This window comes from Theropithecus gelada, chromosome 12, assembly GCF_003255815.1.
Source record: "Theropithecus gelada isolate Dixy chromosome 12, Tgel_1.0, whole genome shotgun sequence".
In the NCBI taxonomy this organism is placed as follows: Eukaryota; Metazoa; Chordata; class Mammalia; order Primates; family Cercopithecidae; genus Theropithecus; species Theropithecus gelada.
In genome coordinates this window covers 47,052,893-47,069,318 of record NC_037680.1, presented here as the reverse complement: position 1 = coordinate 47,069,318, position 16,426 = coordinate 47,052,893, and the positions used below count along the sequence as shown (strand labels likewise).

General features: G+C 39.8%; 1 protein-coding gene across 1 annotated transcript in view; it reads right to left on the bottom strand.

Moving 5' to 3' along the window:
* Positions 1-1,852: 1,852 nt before the first annotated feature.
* The window catches only part of MYO3B (myosin IIIB), a 489,035-nt gene continuing 474,461 nt past the window's right edge, over positions 1,853-16,426 (bottom strand). Inside the window, exons 33-35 of the mRNA XM_025405350.1 lie at positions 4,187-4,293; positions 3,768-3,814; positions 1,853-2,939 (exon numbers count right to left, since the gene is read on the bottom strand). Of these exons, the coding sequence (XP_025261135.1) occupies positions 2,801-2,939; positions 3,768-3,814; positions 4,187-4,293 (293 nt within the window). The 3' untranslated portion in view covers positions 1,853-2,800. The remainder of the gene's footprint in view (positions 2,940-3,767; positions 3,815-4,186; positions 4,294-16,426) is intronic.

Below are 16,426 nucleotides of genomic sequence, written 5' to 3'. Positions count from 1 at the left end.
AAGTGCTGGGATTACAGGCCTGAGCTACTGTGCCAGGCCAAATCTACATTTTTCATAAGGGGGAAATTAAATATTGTCTAATATGACAAATCAAGAAGATAGAAGCAAATTATTCAGAGGCACGCTAGCAACCATTAGAGGAATTAGAAATAATTTTAAACAACGATTGCTTCCTGGAGAGACGCACATGGAGAAGACAGCTGCTCTCCACTATGAACCCTCTGGACTATTTGATTTTTGTCATGTGCATATTACTTTGATAAATCTAATGAAAGTTACAAGATTCCAGGTTGCATCATTCTCATCTACTAGGTTTAAGAATTGCTTTTTGAGGCAGGGTGCGGTGGCTCATGCCTGTAATCCCAGCACTTTTGGAGGCTGAGGTGGGCGGATCGCCTGAGGTCGGGAGTTCGAGACCAGCTTGGTCAACATGGAGAAACCCTGTCTCTACTAAAAATGCAAAATTAGCTGGGTGTAGTGGCACATGCCTGTAATCCCAGCTACTAGGGAGGCTGAGGCAGGAGAATCCGGGAGGTGGAGGTTGCAGTGAGCCAAGATCGTGCCATTGCACTCCAGCCTGGGAAATAAGAGCAAAAATCTGTCTCAAAAAAAAAAAAAAAAAAAAAAATAGCCTTTTGAGTTTGTGGCACTGTGACTAGCCCAAGAATAATGTCTACAGTCTGTCTGTTTTCTCTATACTGTGACTGAAAGTGAACATCATTTCTAGAGTACTCTTAGGAGTACAGCTGTATTAATGACTTAACTATGCAGAGCTTCTGGATTATGATTCCACAGTTACTTCTGTTTTCTTTTTAAATTTATTTATAGATATATTTAAATGAGAAACAAGCCAGGTTTAGAATTACATTGTGCATGGACAAGCAGGGAGTTATGAACATTTCCATTCAACAATTTGAAAAGCAGTAATATTATCAAACCAAAAGTAGACAATCAATGATAAAAGTGAAACTTCCAAAAGCACTCATATATTAATAGTAACATGAAAAATTTATATATTCTATGCATTATGTTTTAAACAATAAAATAAAATGTATCCGCATTTTTCCTGCTCTACTTACTTATCTTATAAACATTACCTTTCGGGTGAAGTTCAGCTATTGAAAAATTGGCTATATTTATTTCATTTTCTTGTAAAATTACAATTTCTGAGATCTTTAAATGCCTCATTTCATTATTTATCTCCATGAAAGGCCTATTAATGTGTTCCCTTTCAAAACTCTGAAGAGATTTTCTTCAAGGTTATTTCTCTCAAAATTTAGGTATTTTCTTACATACTATCTTTTTTTTTTTTTTTTTGAGACAGAGTCTTGCCCTGTCGCCCAGGCTGGAATGCAGTGGCGTGCTCTCAGCTGACTACAACCTCCGCCTCCTGGGTTCAAACTATTCTCCTGCCTCAGCCTCCTGAGTAGCTGGGATTACAGGCACACGCCACCATGCTGGGCTAATTTTTGTATTTTTTTTTTTTTTTTTAGTAGAGATGGGGTTTCACCATGTTGGTCAGGCTGGTCTCGAACTCCTGACCTCAGGATCTGCCCATCTTGGCCTCCCAAAGTGCTGGGATTACAGGCCTGAGCCACTGCACCCAGCTTTTCTTGCATACTATCTACCACATATTTTTGAGTAAGAAAAATATTAACATCTGTTCTAGAGAAAGGGTCTTATAGGGCTTCTTTGTTTTTGATTACATCACACAGCAATTTTGTCATGTTTTATATAAAGCAGGTGCTCAAAAAAGTTTGTCATATTGAATCATATTGAGTATTATATTATCTAACATCATTACAATAGAATTATCCAAAATGTAGTGAAAAATCAGAGATTATAGTGTACGAATTGAAAGTAACATTCCTGTCAGATATGCTTGTGTAACTTAGTTAAGTCTTTCCACATAGTCTACATTCACTAGGTATCCCCTCTGCGAGGCCCTGTGCTAGGCTCTGTGCACACAAAGATGGACAATATCAGGTCCTTCCACTGTAGCCACTGAGAGCCTCATGGAGTTATTTGACAAGTGAATGGAGAGTTACAGAATAAAGTGACCTGGACTTTCCGTGTCACCAAAGTGACAGGTCCAAACTTTCCCTCTCACTCCTTTCTTTTCACTACCAAAGTAGTGTGGGTGTCTTGGCAAGGTGAAATAAAGAGGCAAAGGCTTTCTCAGCATAATAATTAACAAGAGAGGGGTTAAGAAAGCTGAAAGATTTAGGCCTCTCTGCCTAAACACAGGCAATTATCCTGTCCTAGGAGATCTTGGGGCCAATCCTCCAGGATGGGGCACTCAGCAATGGAGCCCTGACTCTGGGGGAGGTGGGAGTGATAGAAAAGCCCAGCAAAGGTGGGAGGGTGGAGAAGAGTGCAGGAAAGGGACTCCTGGGTCTCCACTGGGGCAGATTCTGAATGGATTGAAAAGTAACTTGATAGCAAAAATCAAGAAATATTATCAGTGTCCATGATTAGACTGTGGTGAGACTGTCTGTTATCTTCCTAGACACTGGGTGCATGAATGGCTGTTTATACTGTTGTAAAGGTGTTCTCAGTGACCCACAGGGACTCATGGGATGGGAAAGGAAGGGAGCGCCCAGCTCAGGCTGCACAACAAATGTGGGAGAGTGGTAGAGATAGGATAAGATGTTTTGGAATCTGCAAGTTGTTCAGTAAGGCTCAGGCATGGACCATATGGCCAAAGAAGCTGACCCCATGTCAGTGCTTACTAATGCAAAGACAGTCGATTACCATGAATGTTACTACTCTGGACAGATTTGGGGTTAGGAAGTACAATTCAATGTTGAGTAAAAGAGTCTCCTTTTGAGGATGAAGAAAAAAAGGAAGGGTGGGCTGAGTTGTTCTCCTCAGGGATGCAGTCCACTGGTGACAGAGATTTGTAATATTCATCTTCCCCATCAAGTACTTTGATTTGGCTGCAACAAAGAAAACAACAGGATTTTCAACAAAAAAAGAAAACAAATGTTACAATCATCACTGGGGCAGCTAAAGTCATGCGAGTAGCTGGAACAGGGTTGGGTTCCAACACTGAAGGGGACGGACAGCTTAAGTGGTTCAGGGTCTCCCAGTACAGAGGTACCAGGGTCTGATCTACGAAGCCCTTCACCTTGGGGTCACGCACTGATAATGGGTCTAGTTTTGCGGTGTCTGGAAGTTGTGGTCATATTGCAACTTGATTTATGGGACTGAACTCTCTGTCTCCAACTGGTTCCCTGTAGATGAGAAAGTTTTCCTCCTGACCTCCTCCAATTCTCTAATTATTACCGTTATCTACTTCATTGCTATTCTCAGTTGAGAGGCTTACAATCAAATGAATGACAAATTCCTTACTATCCTCTGTCTAACCAGTGGGGCATGTTTCTCTTTGTGCATGTTTTAAGGCCCAGAGGTAGGATAATGTGGAGGAAGTGGCCTATTTGTATTACGTAGAGTGCTCTTATTTGTGGAAGGAGAGTTTTATATAACCCACTACATGTCTCTAATTACGAAGAAAGTACAATTCCCCGGAATAATTATGAGAAATAACATTTGCCCTTAGGTGACAATTTCAACCTTTTTGGACAGAATAGATTCAAGTTTTGTATACTTGCTACTGTGAAAAGTAATTTCCAATGTCAATAAGAGTGGCAATATCTGGATTGCATATTTTTAGAAGCCTCTCTGGAAAGTTTTGCATTTTCTGTAATATCACAAAGGACCCCTTCTGTTTACAGTTGCTTAGAACTAAGAAGACAGATATTTACCCAAGTTTTCTTGGCTTCCTCTTGCTCCCTTGATATTCTAGAGTTCCCTGTGGAGAGGGCCAAGAACACACAGTCAAAGCAAAGCAGCAAGTCGTTAATTTTTAATTCAAAGTGATTTTGTGTTGAATGCAAGCAGATGCTGATAATATCAGAAGTCACAGCATAATTTTTTTGATCAAAGGGCTCAAGTGAGCCTGATGAAGCATGCATCTTGCTCGTCTTTGATAAACCACATCAATTATTCACCGTGAAGGCAGACATCCTGACATGAAAGCAACAGATAAAGAGCCTAAGCACATGTTCAAGACGAGAGCATGAGGGTGGGGGTGGGGCTGCAGGGGCTGGAACAGGTAGTAATAACAGAATTATTAACTGGAAACAAAGCCAGTGAAACAGCTTTATGGCCACTTTGAACTCACATTTAACTGGTTATAGTACATAGTGTCCTCAGGGCTACTCAGCATTTTGGGCTGCTGACATCGTCGGCGAGGTGTTCGTTGCTTCTGTGCGAGACCATTTTCTGAACCTGAAAAAAGATAGCAAAACTTTGCTGTAAACCGTCCCAGGTGTTGGGAAAATTAAGTGAAAAATGGCTCTTCACATAAACGCACTTAGTAGAAACTGTGTCCTATTTTAGTGGGCATATTAAAAGCTTTGCTAATGTTAGGAGAAATGCCATCCTAAAAAATACACACAGATTGCTAAGTGTAAACAAGGGCCACTGTCCGTAACTTCGCATTCAGCTTTCTGATCTGAATCAGCGGTCCGGGGTGACAGAAAGCAAGCTGGTGTTTCCACATTGGTGAAGTATAAGTTGGTGGTCAGCCTTTATAGAGTAGGGTGCCCTTAGTGGGATGACTGTGTTAGGACAACCAAAGCAATCAGGGATGTTTTGCACCACATCCTGCAGTGAGAGTTCAAAAACATCTGGAGCACACATACTCTTGGGGAGATGAGAAGCAAACCTTTTGGTGGGATACATTTTGGGGGAGAAAATGGCTTGAGCTAAAATTTACTGAAAGGCTTTGAACAATACCACTGATGCATGCAGTTTCTGGAGGTAGTGTAAAAGAGAAGGAGAAAGGATGATTGCATGATTACATGAAGCAGTCTCTCCCTGTTTGTCCTGATTTCAGAACCCTGGACCAAGAGCACATTGGAGATTAAGAAACCATGAGTCAGAAGAAGTCACAATTCATCTCCCTTCCAAGCAAATGATTTTACGGATCTACTGTCCTTTCGGCTCTATATCTGAATCAGGACTCAGCAGTTCTGATTTCCTGGCAACACACACACACACACACACACACACACACACACACACACACACACCCCTGTCGTAGAATATTGTCCATGAATATTGTTGTTTAGAGAAAAGCATCACTATCCTGGAGGACAGAGTGTTTATTATAAACTCTTCATTAAAAAGAGTTGGGGATTTTACTTGGAATCATATTTTAACTTCACCAGAGATTTCCACAATTTAAAAAAATTCTGGGGGAATTTTAAAAGTAGAGAGTGACTTAGCAAGGTCCATTATTAATAGCAAAATATCTGTTCCCTAAGTATAAAGTTTTGTATCTTGATTTTTCTTGAATTGAGACACAGCTATATTTGGACAAGACTATCAGAATCCAGCCTAGCCAACATGGTGAAACCCCATCTCTACTAAAAATACAAAAATTAGCTGGGCGTGGCAGCAGGTGCCTGTAGTCCTAGCTGCTCGAGAGGCTGAGGCAGGAGACTTGCTTGAACCCGGGAGGCAGATGTTGCAGTGAGCTGAGATTGCATCACTGCACTCCAGCCTGGGTGACAGAGTGAGAGACTGTCTCCAAAAAAAAAAAAAAAGACTATCAGATCCATCCATTCTAAATACCCATTTTGTTTTTTTTTTTTCCAGAAAAGGAACTGAGGCCCATAAAATTGAATGGCTCATCTCAGATCAAGTGGCCAGGTAGTACCCAACCCTAGATTTCTTACTTCGTGTTCCAATAGGGGTTTTTTTTTGTAAATTTTTTTTTACACTATAGCATATGATCCTTTTTTGTTTTTGAGACAGTCTCGCTGTTGTCCAGGCTGGAGCGCAGTGGTGCGATCTCTACTCACTGCAACTTCTGCCTCCCAGGTTCAAGCTATTCTCCTGCTTCAGCCTCCCAAGTACAGGTGTGCACCACTATGCCCAGCAAATTTTTGTATTTTTTGTAGAGATAGGGTTTCATCATGTTGGCCAGGCTGGTCTCGAACTCCTAGCCTCAAGTGATCTGCCATCCTCGGCCTCCTAAAGTGGTGGGATTACAGGCGTGAGCCATTGCACCCAGCTTATAGGATATTGTCTTTCTTAAGGAGAAACATTTTTTAAAGTCAAAGGTCTAAGTACAAGTAAGCTCAGTAAAAATATATATATATTATATGATATACTATATATAGTATATGCTATATATCATATACTATATATCATATATGATTTATATACTATATATCATATATGATTTATATTATATACTATATATCTATAAAATGTGATATATACTATATATTATCTATAAAATGCTATATATTATATACTACATAGTATCTATAATATGCTATATATTATATATCATATATTATCTATAATATGCTGTTATATACAATATATTATATACAATATACTATATACTATATATCATATGTAACATGCTATATTATATACTGTTTTACCTATAAAATGCTATGTATTATATACTATATATCTATAATATGCTATATATTACATACAACATATATACTATATATCATATATAACATGCTATATATTATATACTATATTACCTATAAAATGCTATATATAATATACTATATATTATCTATAATATGCTATATATTATATACAAGATATATATAATATACTATATAGTACATAAAATATACTATATACTATATGTACTATATATTATATAAATTTTTTGAGACAGTCTCACTCTATCGCCCAGTCTAGAGTGCAGTGGCACGATCTCAGCTCACTGTAGCCTCCGCCTCCCAGGTTCAAGTGATGCTCCTTCCTTAGCCTCCCAAGTAGCTTACAGGCAGACACCCCCATGCCCAGCTAATTTTTTGTACTTTTAATAGAGATGGGGTTTCGTCATGTTGCCCAACCTGGTCTTGAACTTCTGACCTCAAGTGATCTGCCCACCTCGGCCTCCCAAAGTACTGAGATTACAGGTGTGAGCCACCATGTCCGGCCTCAATGAAAAATATTAATTAGCATAGCAAAACAATGTTGCTTGCAGAGGGTTCCAACAGCCTTAACAGACATTCTCATCCACCTCTTCATGATTACTGTGCAGAGCACAGGAATCTAGCCTGTCGTGCTGGCAAGGTTCTCAGAACACAAAGAACACAGCAGTTCTTTCTGATGGTTCCAACACACCTCCTCCTTGTTTGCTTTGTGAAGTCCATACTCTGCAATATGGTAGAATGTGAAGCTGTGAGTCCCTTTTGTGTCATATCCTTTCTGATTTATAGATCAATGAAGAGAAGTGTCCTTAGGTCAGGCTGCTGGTGTGAAGCATGCTCTGGAGGTCTGACATCCACTCTCCCTTACACTTTCTAATATGGCAGGAATTCCATCCATGGTAACTCAAAAGACTGATCTTAAGAAGTTTTTGGGTTCAGCTAGAGTTCAGCCTAGTTCAGCTGGACTTCATGTTTATATAGTGTTTACATTTTATCAGAGGTTTTTATTTATATTGTCTCAACTGGTAATGCTTTATATACATTATGATTTTCAACTTTTGTTCTTGACGAACTTGCTGTTTCATTGGCTTTTTTTTTTTTCCTGATTCTTATAAGGAATTAAGTTATTGGATAGAATGTTCTTAATTTTAATATTTCTCCCATTACTTAAAAACAACTGTTGGTGTCTAATCTTATGGTTTCTACACTATACTAGAATCTGGTATAAGCTAGTTATCTGATTTAGCATCAAATTGTAATTTTCATTATTTTAAGTTTAATTTTTCCGTATTTCACAATGTTCAGAAAAGAATGCTGTAACTTCCAGGTGCTTTGCCATTACAAGAAATCTGAGTGTCACTGATATAATGATCCATTGTAAGCAACCAAATAAATAATTGGGAAGTAGATCGTTGTTTAATAAACGCTATTGGAATAATTTAATAGCAATATGCAAAAATATAACTTAAATACAGACATATTAACATTTATCCTATATACAGGGTACTTTGCTGGATTTTGTAGAAAATTCAAAGAGAAATAAGACAAAGTCCCTGTTTTCAATCTAGTAGAGGATGCTGTCTTAAGATGTTAAGTGATTAGTGATTTCTTTAAAGCTGTTTAAGCTAGTGCTGTTGGACTCAAATTGTTTAGTTTTTAAAATTCTAAATCCTTTACTCTTCTCAATATATTTCTTGATTCTCACAGGCCACAATAAATTCTAGATGAGTTACATAGTTGAGAATTTTAAACATCTCCAAAAAACTTCAGAAAGAAATGAAATAGACTCTCTCACCTGTATAAGAAGATGTTAGTGACACGCATGGGTTTAATTATATTAAAGTGTTCCATATGATGGACAGTAACAAAACTAAGATGAAGGGAAGTACAACAGAAAGATAAAAACAATTAAAAGATATATACCCATAAAAGTTACATCCATAATGTGGAAAGGCTGAGGCAAGAGACAGAGAAATATAGTTAGAAAATGAGATACTGAAAAATGTTGAACTATCCTGACAAACAGCTTCAATTTAACAATTACTGCTGCTTCTCTATTAATTCATACACCAAAAGGCTAAAAGACAATGTGGGAGGGGCCCCAGAGAAACAGCAAAATCCATAGGTTCCCCGCCTCCTGAAGTGCACCTTGGCAATAAACAGAGCTGGCCGGGCACGGTGGCTCACACCTGTAATCCCAACACTTTGGGAGGCCTAGGTGGGCGGATTGCTTGAGCTCAGGAGTTCGAGAGCAGCCCAGGCAACATGGCAAAGTCCCATCTCTACAAAAAATATAAAAAATTAGCCAGGCATATTGGCATGCACCTGTGGTCCCAACTACTCCGGAGGCTGAGAAAGGAGGATCCCTTGAGTTCAGGAGGGGGGGGGGGTTGCAGTGAGCCGAGACTGTGCCTCTGCGCTCCAGCCTGGGTAATAGAGTGACACTTGGTCTCCAAAAAAAAAAAAAAAAAACTAAAACTAAAACAAAACAGAAAAAACCCCCAGAACTAAGCAACTTGTTCCAAGGAACACGTTGCAATGAAGTAAACCAAAAGAAAAGAAACAATTTGTATGAAGACAGACATAATAACACTTTTTATAGCAGAAAAATCTAGAAACATGATACATATTTAATAATTGAGAAGACATTAACTCAGATATAAAAACTGTTGAGTCACTGACAAAGCAGTGATAAATGTGTATGATGTTGACAGAAGAAAATTCAAAACTTGGAAAAAGAAGTAAAATACAAAATAACATACAGCACATTGACTAAATCTATGCGTGTACATGCATTGAGAACTTTATCATAATTTTTCCCTTGAAAATTTAAATATTAAAAAATCAATAAGGCACATAGTACCAAAATTGTTAGTTCTTTGCATATATGAAGAAAGTATAACCAAAAAAGGCTAAATTCGTAAGTGGCAGAGTGAAAACTTGAACCCTGTCTTTTGACTTTTGGGCCAGTTTGCATTAAGATATAAAACAATATGGTTATTGGATAGTTACCTAGTTCATTTGATTAGTTTATGTAGAGAAACTGGGCAACTCAAGTTTGAATACTCACTTTTTTTTTTTTTGAGACAGAGTCTTGCTCTGTTGCCCAAGCTGGAGTGCAGTGCCACGATCTTGGCTCACTGCAACCTCCACCACCAGGGTTCAAGCAATTCTCCTCCCTCAGTCTCTTGAGTAGCTGGGATTGTAGGCGCCCACCACTGTGCCTGGCTAATTTTTTGTATTTTGAGTAGAGATGGGATTTCACCATTTTGGCCAGGCTGGTCTCGAACTCCTGACTTCAAGCAACCCACCTGCCTTGGCTTCCTAAAGTGCTGGAATTACAGGCATGAGCCACTGCGCCCGGCCTGAATATTCACATTAAATGTGAGTTTTTACTTTGAGGACCATAATGCTCATATTCTGAAAGTGGCTTGTTACTACCTTGCATAGATGCCCGTGAGACAAACCAAACTCTCCACTTTGTGGTACATTGGCGACTACCTTCTTACTGTGCTTTTAAAGGTATATTATGTTAAGAACACCAGTTTGCATTTAAAATAGGTCTCTTTCCTTTTCAAGAATCTTTGCACATCCCCCCAGCCCCCTGCCCTGCACCTTCTGATTTCATATTTTAGAACTTTAACACATCTTTCTCTTCTGAATTGTTATAGAATTTTATAATAAACTGGAGCTAAATCTGTCAGAAAATGGAAGAAATCTGGATAGCATTTCAGGAGCACTGGCAAATGCATACTCCTTACTTCCTAATCCCAAACCGGCACACTGGGCTGCACACATGCCCAAGCCCTTGGTGAGAGTTAAATAGCTGAATTCAGTCGATCTGCCACATAACTTCAAACAATTGGTTTGTAAATTTAATTTTTCTTTTCTCTTTATTGAACATGCAGGTATATTCAAGCTAAAGTTGCCAGATAAAATGGAGGACATGGCCGGGTGCAGTGGCTCAGCCAGGTGCAGTGGCTCATGCCTGTAATCCCAGCACTTTGGGAGGCTGAGACGGGCGGATGGCCTGAGGTCAGGAGTTCGAGACCAGCCTCACCAAAATGGTGAACCCCTGTCTCTACTTAAAATACAAAAATTAGCTGGGTGTGGTGGTATGTACCTGTAATCCCAGCTACTTGGGAGGCTGAGGAAGGAGAATCACTTGAACCCGGGAGGCAGAGGTTGCAGTGAGCCGAGATCGCGCCATTGCACTCCAGCCTGGGCGACAAGAGTGAGACTTTGTCTCCAGAAAAAAAAAAAAAAAAAAAAAGGACACACAGTTAGATTTGATAATTTATTTCAGATAAACAACCAATAATTCTTTATTACATCCATGAAATATTTGACATATTTATGTTAAAAAATGATTGGTTATTTATCTGAGATTCAAATCTAGCTGAGTGTGCTGCACTTTTATTTGTTAAATCTGGCAACCCTAATTCATGCACAGTTGTAAGTCACAAATGAGGCTTTTGTCTTCTTCCAAGGTTTCAGAGATGAAGAAAATGTCTTCTTCTACTCCATTTAACTTGCTGAGTTGCAGCTATTTTGGCTACAAATGCCCCCTCCTACACTGTCCTCTAAAACTTAATGTTTCAGTTTTCATCACCTGCTACAGATGTGCCAGTTCTGGTAAGTTTCCTAGCAAGATTGAAGGAAGGGAAGGACAACTTCAAGGAAGGGCAGGATGGGGCATGCAGCCCATGTATTCCCCAGCTTGGTGGGGCAGAATGGGTTCTCGACTCCTGAGGAATGGGCAGGCAATGCACAGGGGTCCTAGGAAGAAAGGGAGAGAATATCCTGGGAGAGCCATAGTCCCTGGCACCCTTCTGTGGTCCCTCATCAGGCATAGATACTTTCTGAGCAGTGTGATTGCTGATCTGATTGCCATTTTGTGGATGAGGAGTTCTCAGGTTCATTTGCCAAATGAAACATCCCCTTTAAGCAAACAGAGTGTTCAGTGTTCTAGATTTACAGATGGCAAATCCTATATGAGGTTATAAGCTATACCCCTGGGGCATTTAAATAGGATTAGAGTTGTGCAATTAATTTACAGGGCTCTGCCAGCTCTGTGCATAAAGGGAGGTGCGTCACTCCTCCGACCAAGGTTCTCAGGGTATTTGGAGGTGCCAGTAACCCAGCTGTCAGCTCGACAGTCTTTCTCTTCAATGAGGGTTGACCATGCGCATGGTACTCCAGTGGATACTCCCATGAAATAGCTTCTGAAGACATGACCTGTCTTTTCTGGTTCTGTGTCTCTTCCCCTAACCATTTCATTTTTACATAGCAACTCTTGTTTTGCAAAGTACTTTTTATTTACTTCATCTCATTTTAGGAAGGCCGAATAACCCTAAACAGATAACAGAGGCATAGTGAGACTAAGCGATTATACAGTTAGAGGCAAAGCCCAAATGAGAGTTCAGGTTTTTCAAATCCAACTGAGTATTTTTTTTTACATGATACCAGTTGTTCAACTTTTAAAATACTAATGCCCAGGTCAAGGCCTGGACATCAATTTTTTTTTTTTTTAATCTCTTTAGGTGGTTCTAATGTGTAGTCAGCGTTAAGAACCACTGTGCTTGACCATATTAAATCTTTCCTTCCCAGTAAGAACCATATCACCAGAAAGTCTACCAATAATCTACATCACCTTAGAAATGAAGAAATGAATTGTAATCCCCTTGCCCCTCATATGCCTTGAGGCATGGACTATTTCAGGGATGCTCAGAGCCTAACAGATCCTCAGGTTATTGGAGACGGGGAATTATGCCCTGGTGGCTCAGATTTCCAAATTTAAGTCATGTCACGGAGGATAATTCTCTGTGGTCTGGCTCCTTGCTTTTATATCTGAGAGGTCTGAGGCCCAAGGAGCTTAGGCCCCTAAGCTATAACTCAGGATTCTTGATTCAAAATCCCAGGGCCTAGGCCATGGCCTCTATTATGATGCTTGTACTTTTGCTGAGATGTTTTCGTAAGTTTTCACTTTACCAAGTCTAACTTCAGGAGGAACTAAGGAATTCAGTGGGCTTTTGTAAAACACATACACACACAACCAGAAAGAGAGATTTTCTCCTGGGGTGCATGTAATTCAGATCCTGCTTTTTAAGATGAAAGGAAAGCTACAAATTTTCCCACTTGCCATGTTATGTCATGAACAATCTTCTTCAAAATTGCAAAACTGCTACAAAGAAAACATCCCTGAGTTAAATTAGTGCCTGTGGAAGATGCTGGAGTTATAAATTGTCTATGTGGAATTTTCTACTTATTAGTTAAGGAGGTGGCAATAACTTCCCCTGAAACCAATAGCTCAGGGCCCGGCACACTCTCAACAAATGATGAATGAATGAAGAATGAATGAATGAATACTGACTATTCACCATTCTCGTTAAGATCTCTTCCATCTATGTTGCCTATTCTTTGGTTCTGACTGTTAATTGGAATGTTTTTGTCCAGGCTTCCAATAGGAAGAGGGTCTTTCCTATCCTGGGATACCTCTGGGGAAACTGTCCAGAGATGTTTCAAAGAGGTAGACGAAATCAGTCTCTAAAAGCAAAGTTCCTTAGTATTTTTATTATTGTCCTTTCAATATCTTTATAGGAATATGTATTTTTTTAATTAAAAAAATTCATTCATTCATTTAATTTGGGTTATAGCTTCCCCCCCTTAACAATAAAGTCATAAATATTTTTCCATTCTATTAGGCAACTTTTGAAATAGTGTGTTTCTTTTAGAGTTACTTTTTGAAAAGGTAATAAATGAACCTAACGTTCAAATAAGCAGTGAAAAGTTTGTCTTTTTTCCACACCCAATCTCATTCCCACAATAGTAGTAACTGCTGAGACAAGTTTCCAGACATATCTTCTTCCAGAGATAGTTTAAATGGCATCATTTCTAATGGTTGCGTGGCAGTTCATTTTATGGATGAATCATGATTAATTTATATAATTTCCTATTTTGGGTATAGAAGTTGTTTCCAATGTTTTTCTATAATAACAGTGCTTTGAGGAACATATAGTTTGGTCTTTGACAAATGCTCATTATTCCTTAGGATAAATTTCTAAAAGAAGAATTACTGGCCAAAGGTATGCATATTTTAAAAACTTACGATTTTTCTTTTTCAATTGCCATCCAGAAAGCATGCAGCAAAATACACTTCTACCACCCGTACCTATATTACCCATTTAAGCAGGCCTTCACCAGCATGAGATGGTTCTTAAGAAAAAGTCTGACAATATAATAGGTGCAAAAATAACACCTCATTTGTTTTTTGTTTTTTTTTTGGTTTGTTTTTTTTTTTGAGACAGAGTCTTGCTTAGTCGCCCAGGCTGGAGTGCAGTGGCACGATCTCGGCTCACTGCAAGCTCCGCCTCCCGGGTTCACGCCATTCTCCTGCCTCAGCCTCCCGAGTAGCTGGGACTACAGGGGCCCGCCGCCTTGCCCGGCTAATTTTTTGCATGTTTAGTAGAGACGGAGTTTCACCGTGTTAGCCAGGATGGTCTCGATCTCCTGACCTTGTGATCCGCCCGCCTCGGCCTCCCAAAGTGCTGGGATTACAGGCGTGAGCCACCGCACCCGGCCCCTCATTTGTGTTTCTATTTGCATGTCATTGATTATTTGAAAAGGGTGAATGTTCCCTACCCTCCCAGTTTGTTAGCCATTTGTGTTTCAGGATTCCTCTTCAATTGGAAATAGCAGCAAAGTTCATAGGTCCTGGGTGGATATAAAGTGGATGGAACAGGTTGTTGTCAGTCTGTTGGAGTAGGATGGTAGATGAGCAGTCCCCTTGGCTAACAGGTGTGCATATGCCTATTTTAAAAATTAGCATGTTGTAGGGGAATATTTCTCAAGCTTTTGTCACATATCTACCTATTAGGCATTTTTCACTATATTCACCTGTACTATTTATTATTTAATATTTAAAAATTCAACTGATTTTTTTTGCTTAAATACATTTCTTTAAAACTGGAACTTCATTCACCACTGTAAATGGAAAACATGTCATTTGCCATAAATAGAAGCGAACTATATAGTAAATACAATGAAAATGAAACAGTATCATCACACTTGTGCTAGATTCCATTTCCTATAGAAGGTTCTGGGTTTCTTTTTTTTTTTTTTTTGAGACGGAGTCTCGCTTTGTCGCCCAGGCTGGAGTGCAGTGGCCAGATCTCAGCTCACCGCAAGCTCCGCCTCCCGGGTTCACGCCATTCTCCTGCCTCAGCCTCCCGAGTAGCTGGGACTATAGGCGCTTGCCACCTCGCCTGGCTAGTTTTTTTGTATTTCTTAGTAGAGACGGGGTTTCACCGTGTTAGCCAGGATGGTCTCGATCTCCTGACCTCGTGATCCACCCATCTCGGCCTCCCAAAGTGCTGGGATTACAGGCTTGAGCCATCGCGCCCGGCCGGTTCTGGGTTTCTTAAAAGGTTTGTTAAAAAGAGAGATGAGTAAATGTGAGAGGAATTTAAGACATACTAGCACCACTAAGACTTTCTCCTTAGAGTAATCTGGAGGATTTAAACTGAGAATTGAAAAAAGAGTAACTTTCTTTTACATAAGAAATTATGTAAAAGAATTATGTTACTTAATGTCACATCAACACATCATCAAAAGTCAACTTGGTGGCCACCAGTGGCCCATGTCCCACACTTTGAGAAACGTGTGTTGGGGTGGGAATCTGAAGTCAGAAAAACTGGAGTATGATAACCACCTCAGCACTTATTAGAGGCCTTCACCTGGGAATGATGACCCCTTCCTTGTAGGGTTGTAGTGAGAATGACAGAGAATATATGAAAAGATAAAACACGGTGCCAGAGGCATTAGCAGGTGCTGCGAAGGGGCTGCTGTATTTCTTGTTATACTGGAGTGGTTCTCCACCCTGGATGCATATTAGAATCATCTGAAGGGCTCTTTAAAAATACAGATACCATGACCTCACCCCTGGAGATCCTAATTTTTAATTGGTCAGGGGTAGGGTTCTGATATTGTTAGTTGTTTAAAACAAAGTTCCTCCTCCTTCCCAGTGATTTTAATTTGTAGCCAGGGTTGGAAAAACCATGGATTTAACCCTTTCTTAAGAGCTTAGATCAATTCTGCAGATTAGCTATGTGCCATTTTGAAAAGCTGGCATAGGCTCAGGGAAGTATTCACTGGACAAAAGGAATTCTGGATGGCGGAAGCTCTAGGCACCATCAGGCATTTGCTTTGCACTGGAGGCTGCATCAAATGGCTTGAGCCCAAAGCAGACAAAAGGGCTCCTTATTTCCCTGTACACTGGGAAAATCATATTTCTCTTATTCCAAGAGAATAATTTTGCTGACCATAGAAATACTATCTCTGGTTTCCAGAGGTACAGTGCCCTTCAGTGCTCTTCTGGAAGTTGTGGTATGAAGAAATGACAAAGCCAAAAAGCCATTCTGACCTAGGGAGACTCTCTTTAAAGCGAAATATAAATGTAGGGCAAAAACTCTGTGGTCCCTGGGAGGTTGGATCCAGAGGAAAATGTTTAAAAGGCAAACATTTAGAATGAATTATACAGCTTCAGCAATGGTTTGCTATTGGCTTGCTTTTTTGTTTTGCTTTGTGTAATGCCTGGAATAGCTGCATCATGTAGCATCTTTCTATTTTTAGGAGTCTTTAAACTCCTTTATTCTGAGGCCCAAGAATATTCTCATCCACCACGTGCTTTCACATGGAGATGACTGACTTCATCTTTGACAATGGCACTTCCCTAACCTCAACCCAGCACGGGAGCAGGAATTAAGGTGAAAATGGCCACCAAAACTGCACCCAGTGGGAAAACAGCATTAACTCAGCTTTTAAAAAAGTGTCAACCTGAAAAATCCAAGACCTAGATCTGATGCTTAGTGGACCCACAATGCCAGGCAGCAGTCTGGGAGATGTCATTTCTGGAGCTTCTAATGAGATGCAAATCACCTGGTGAA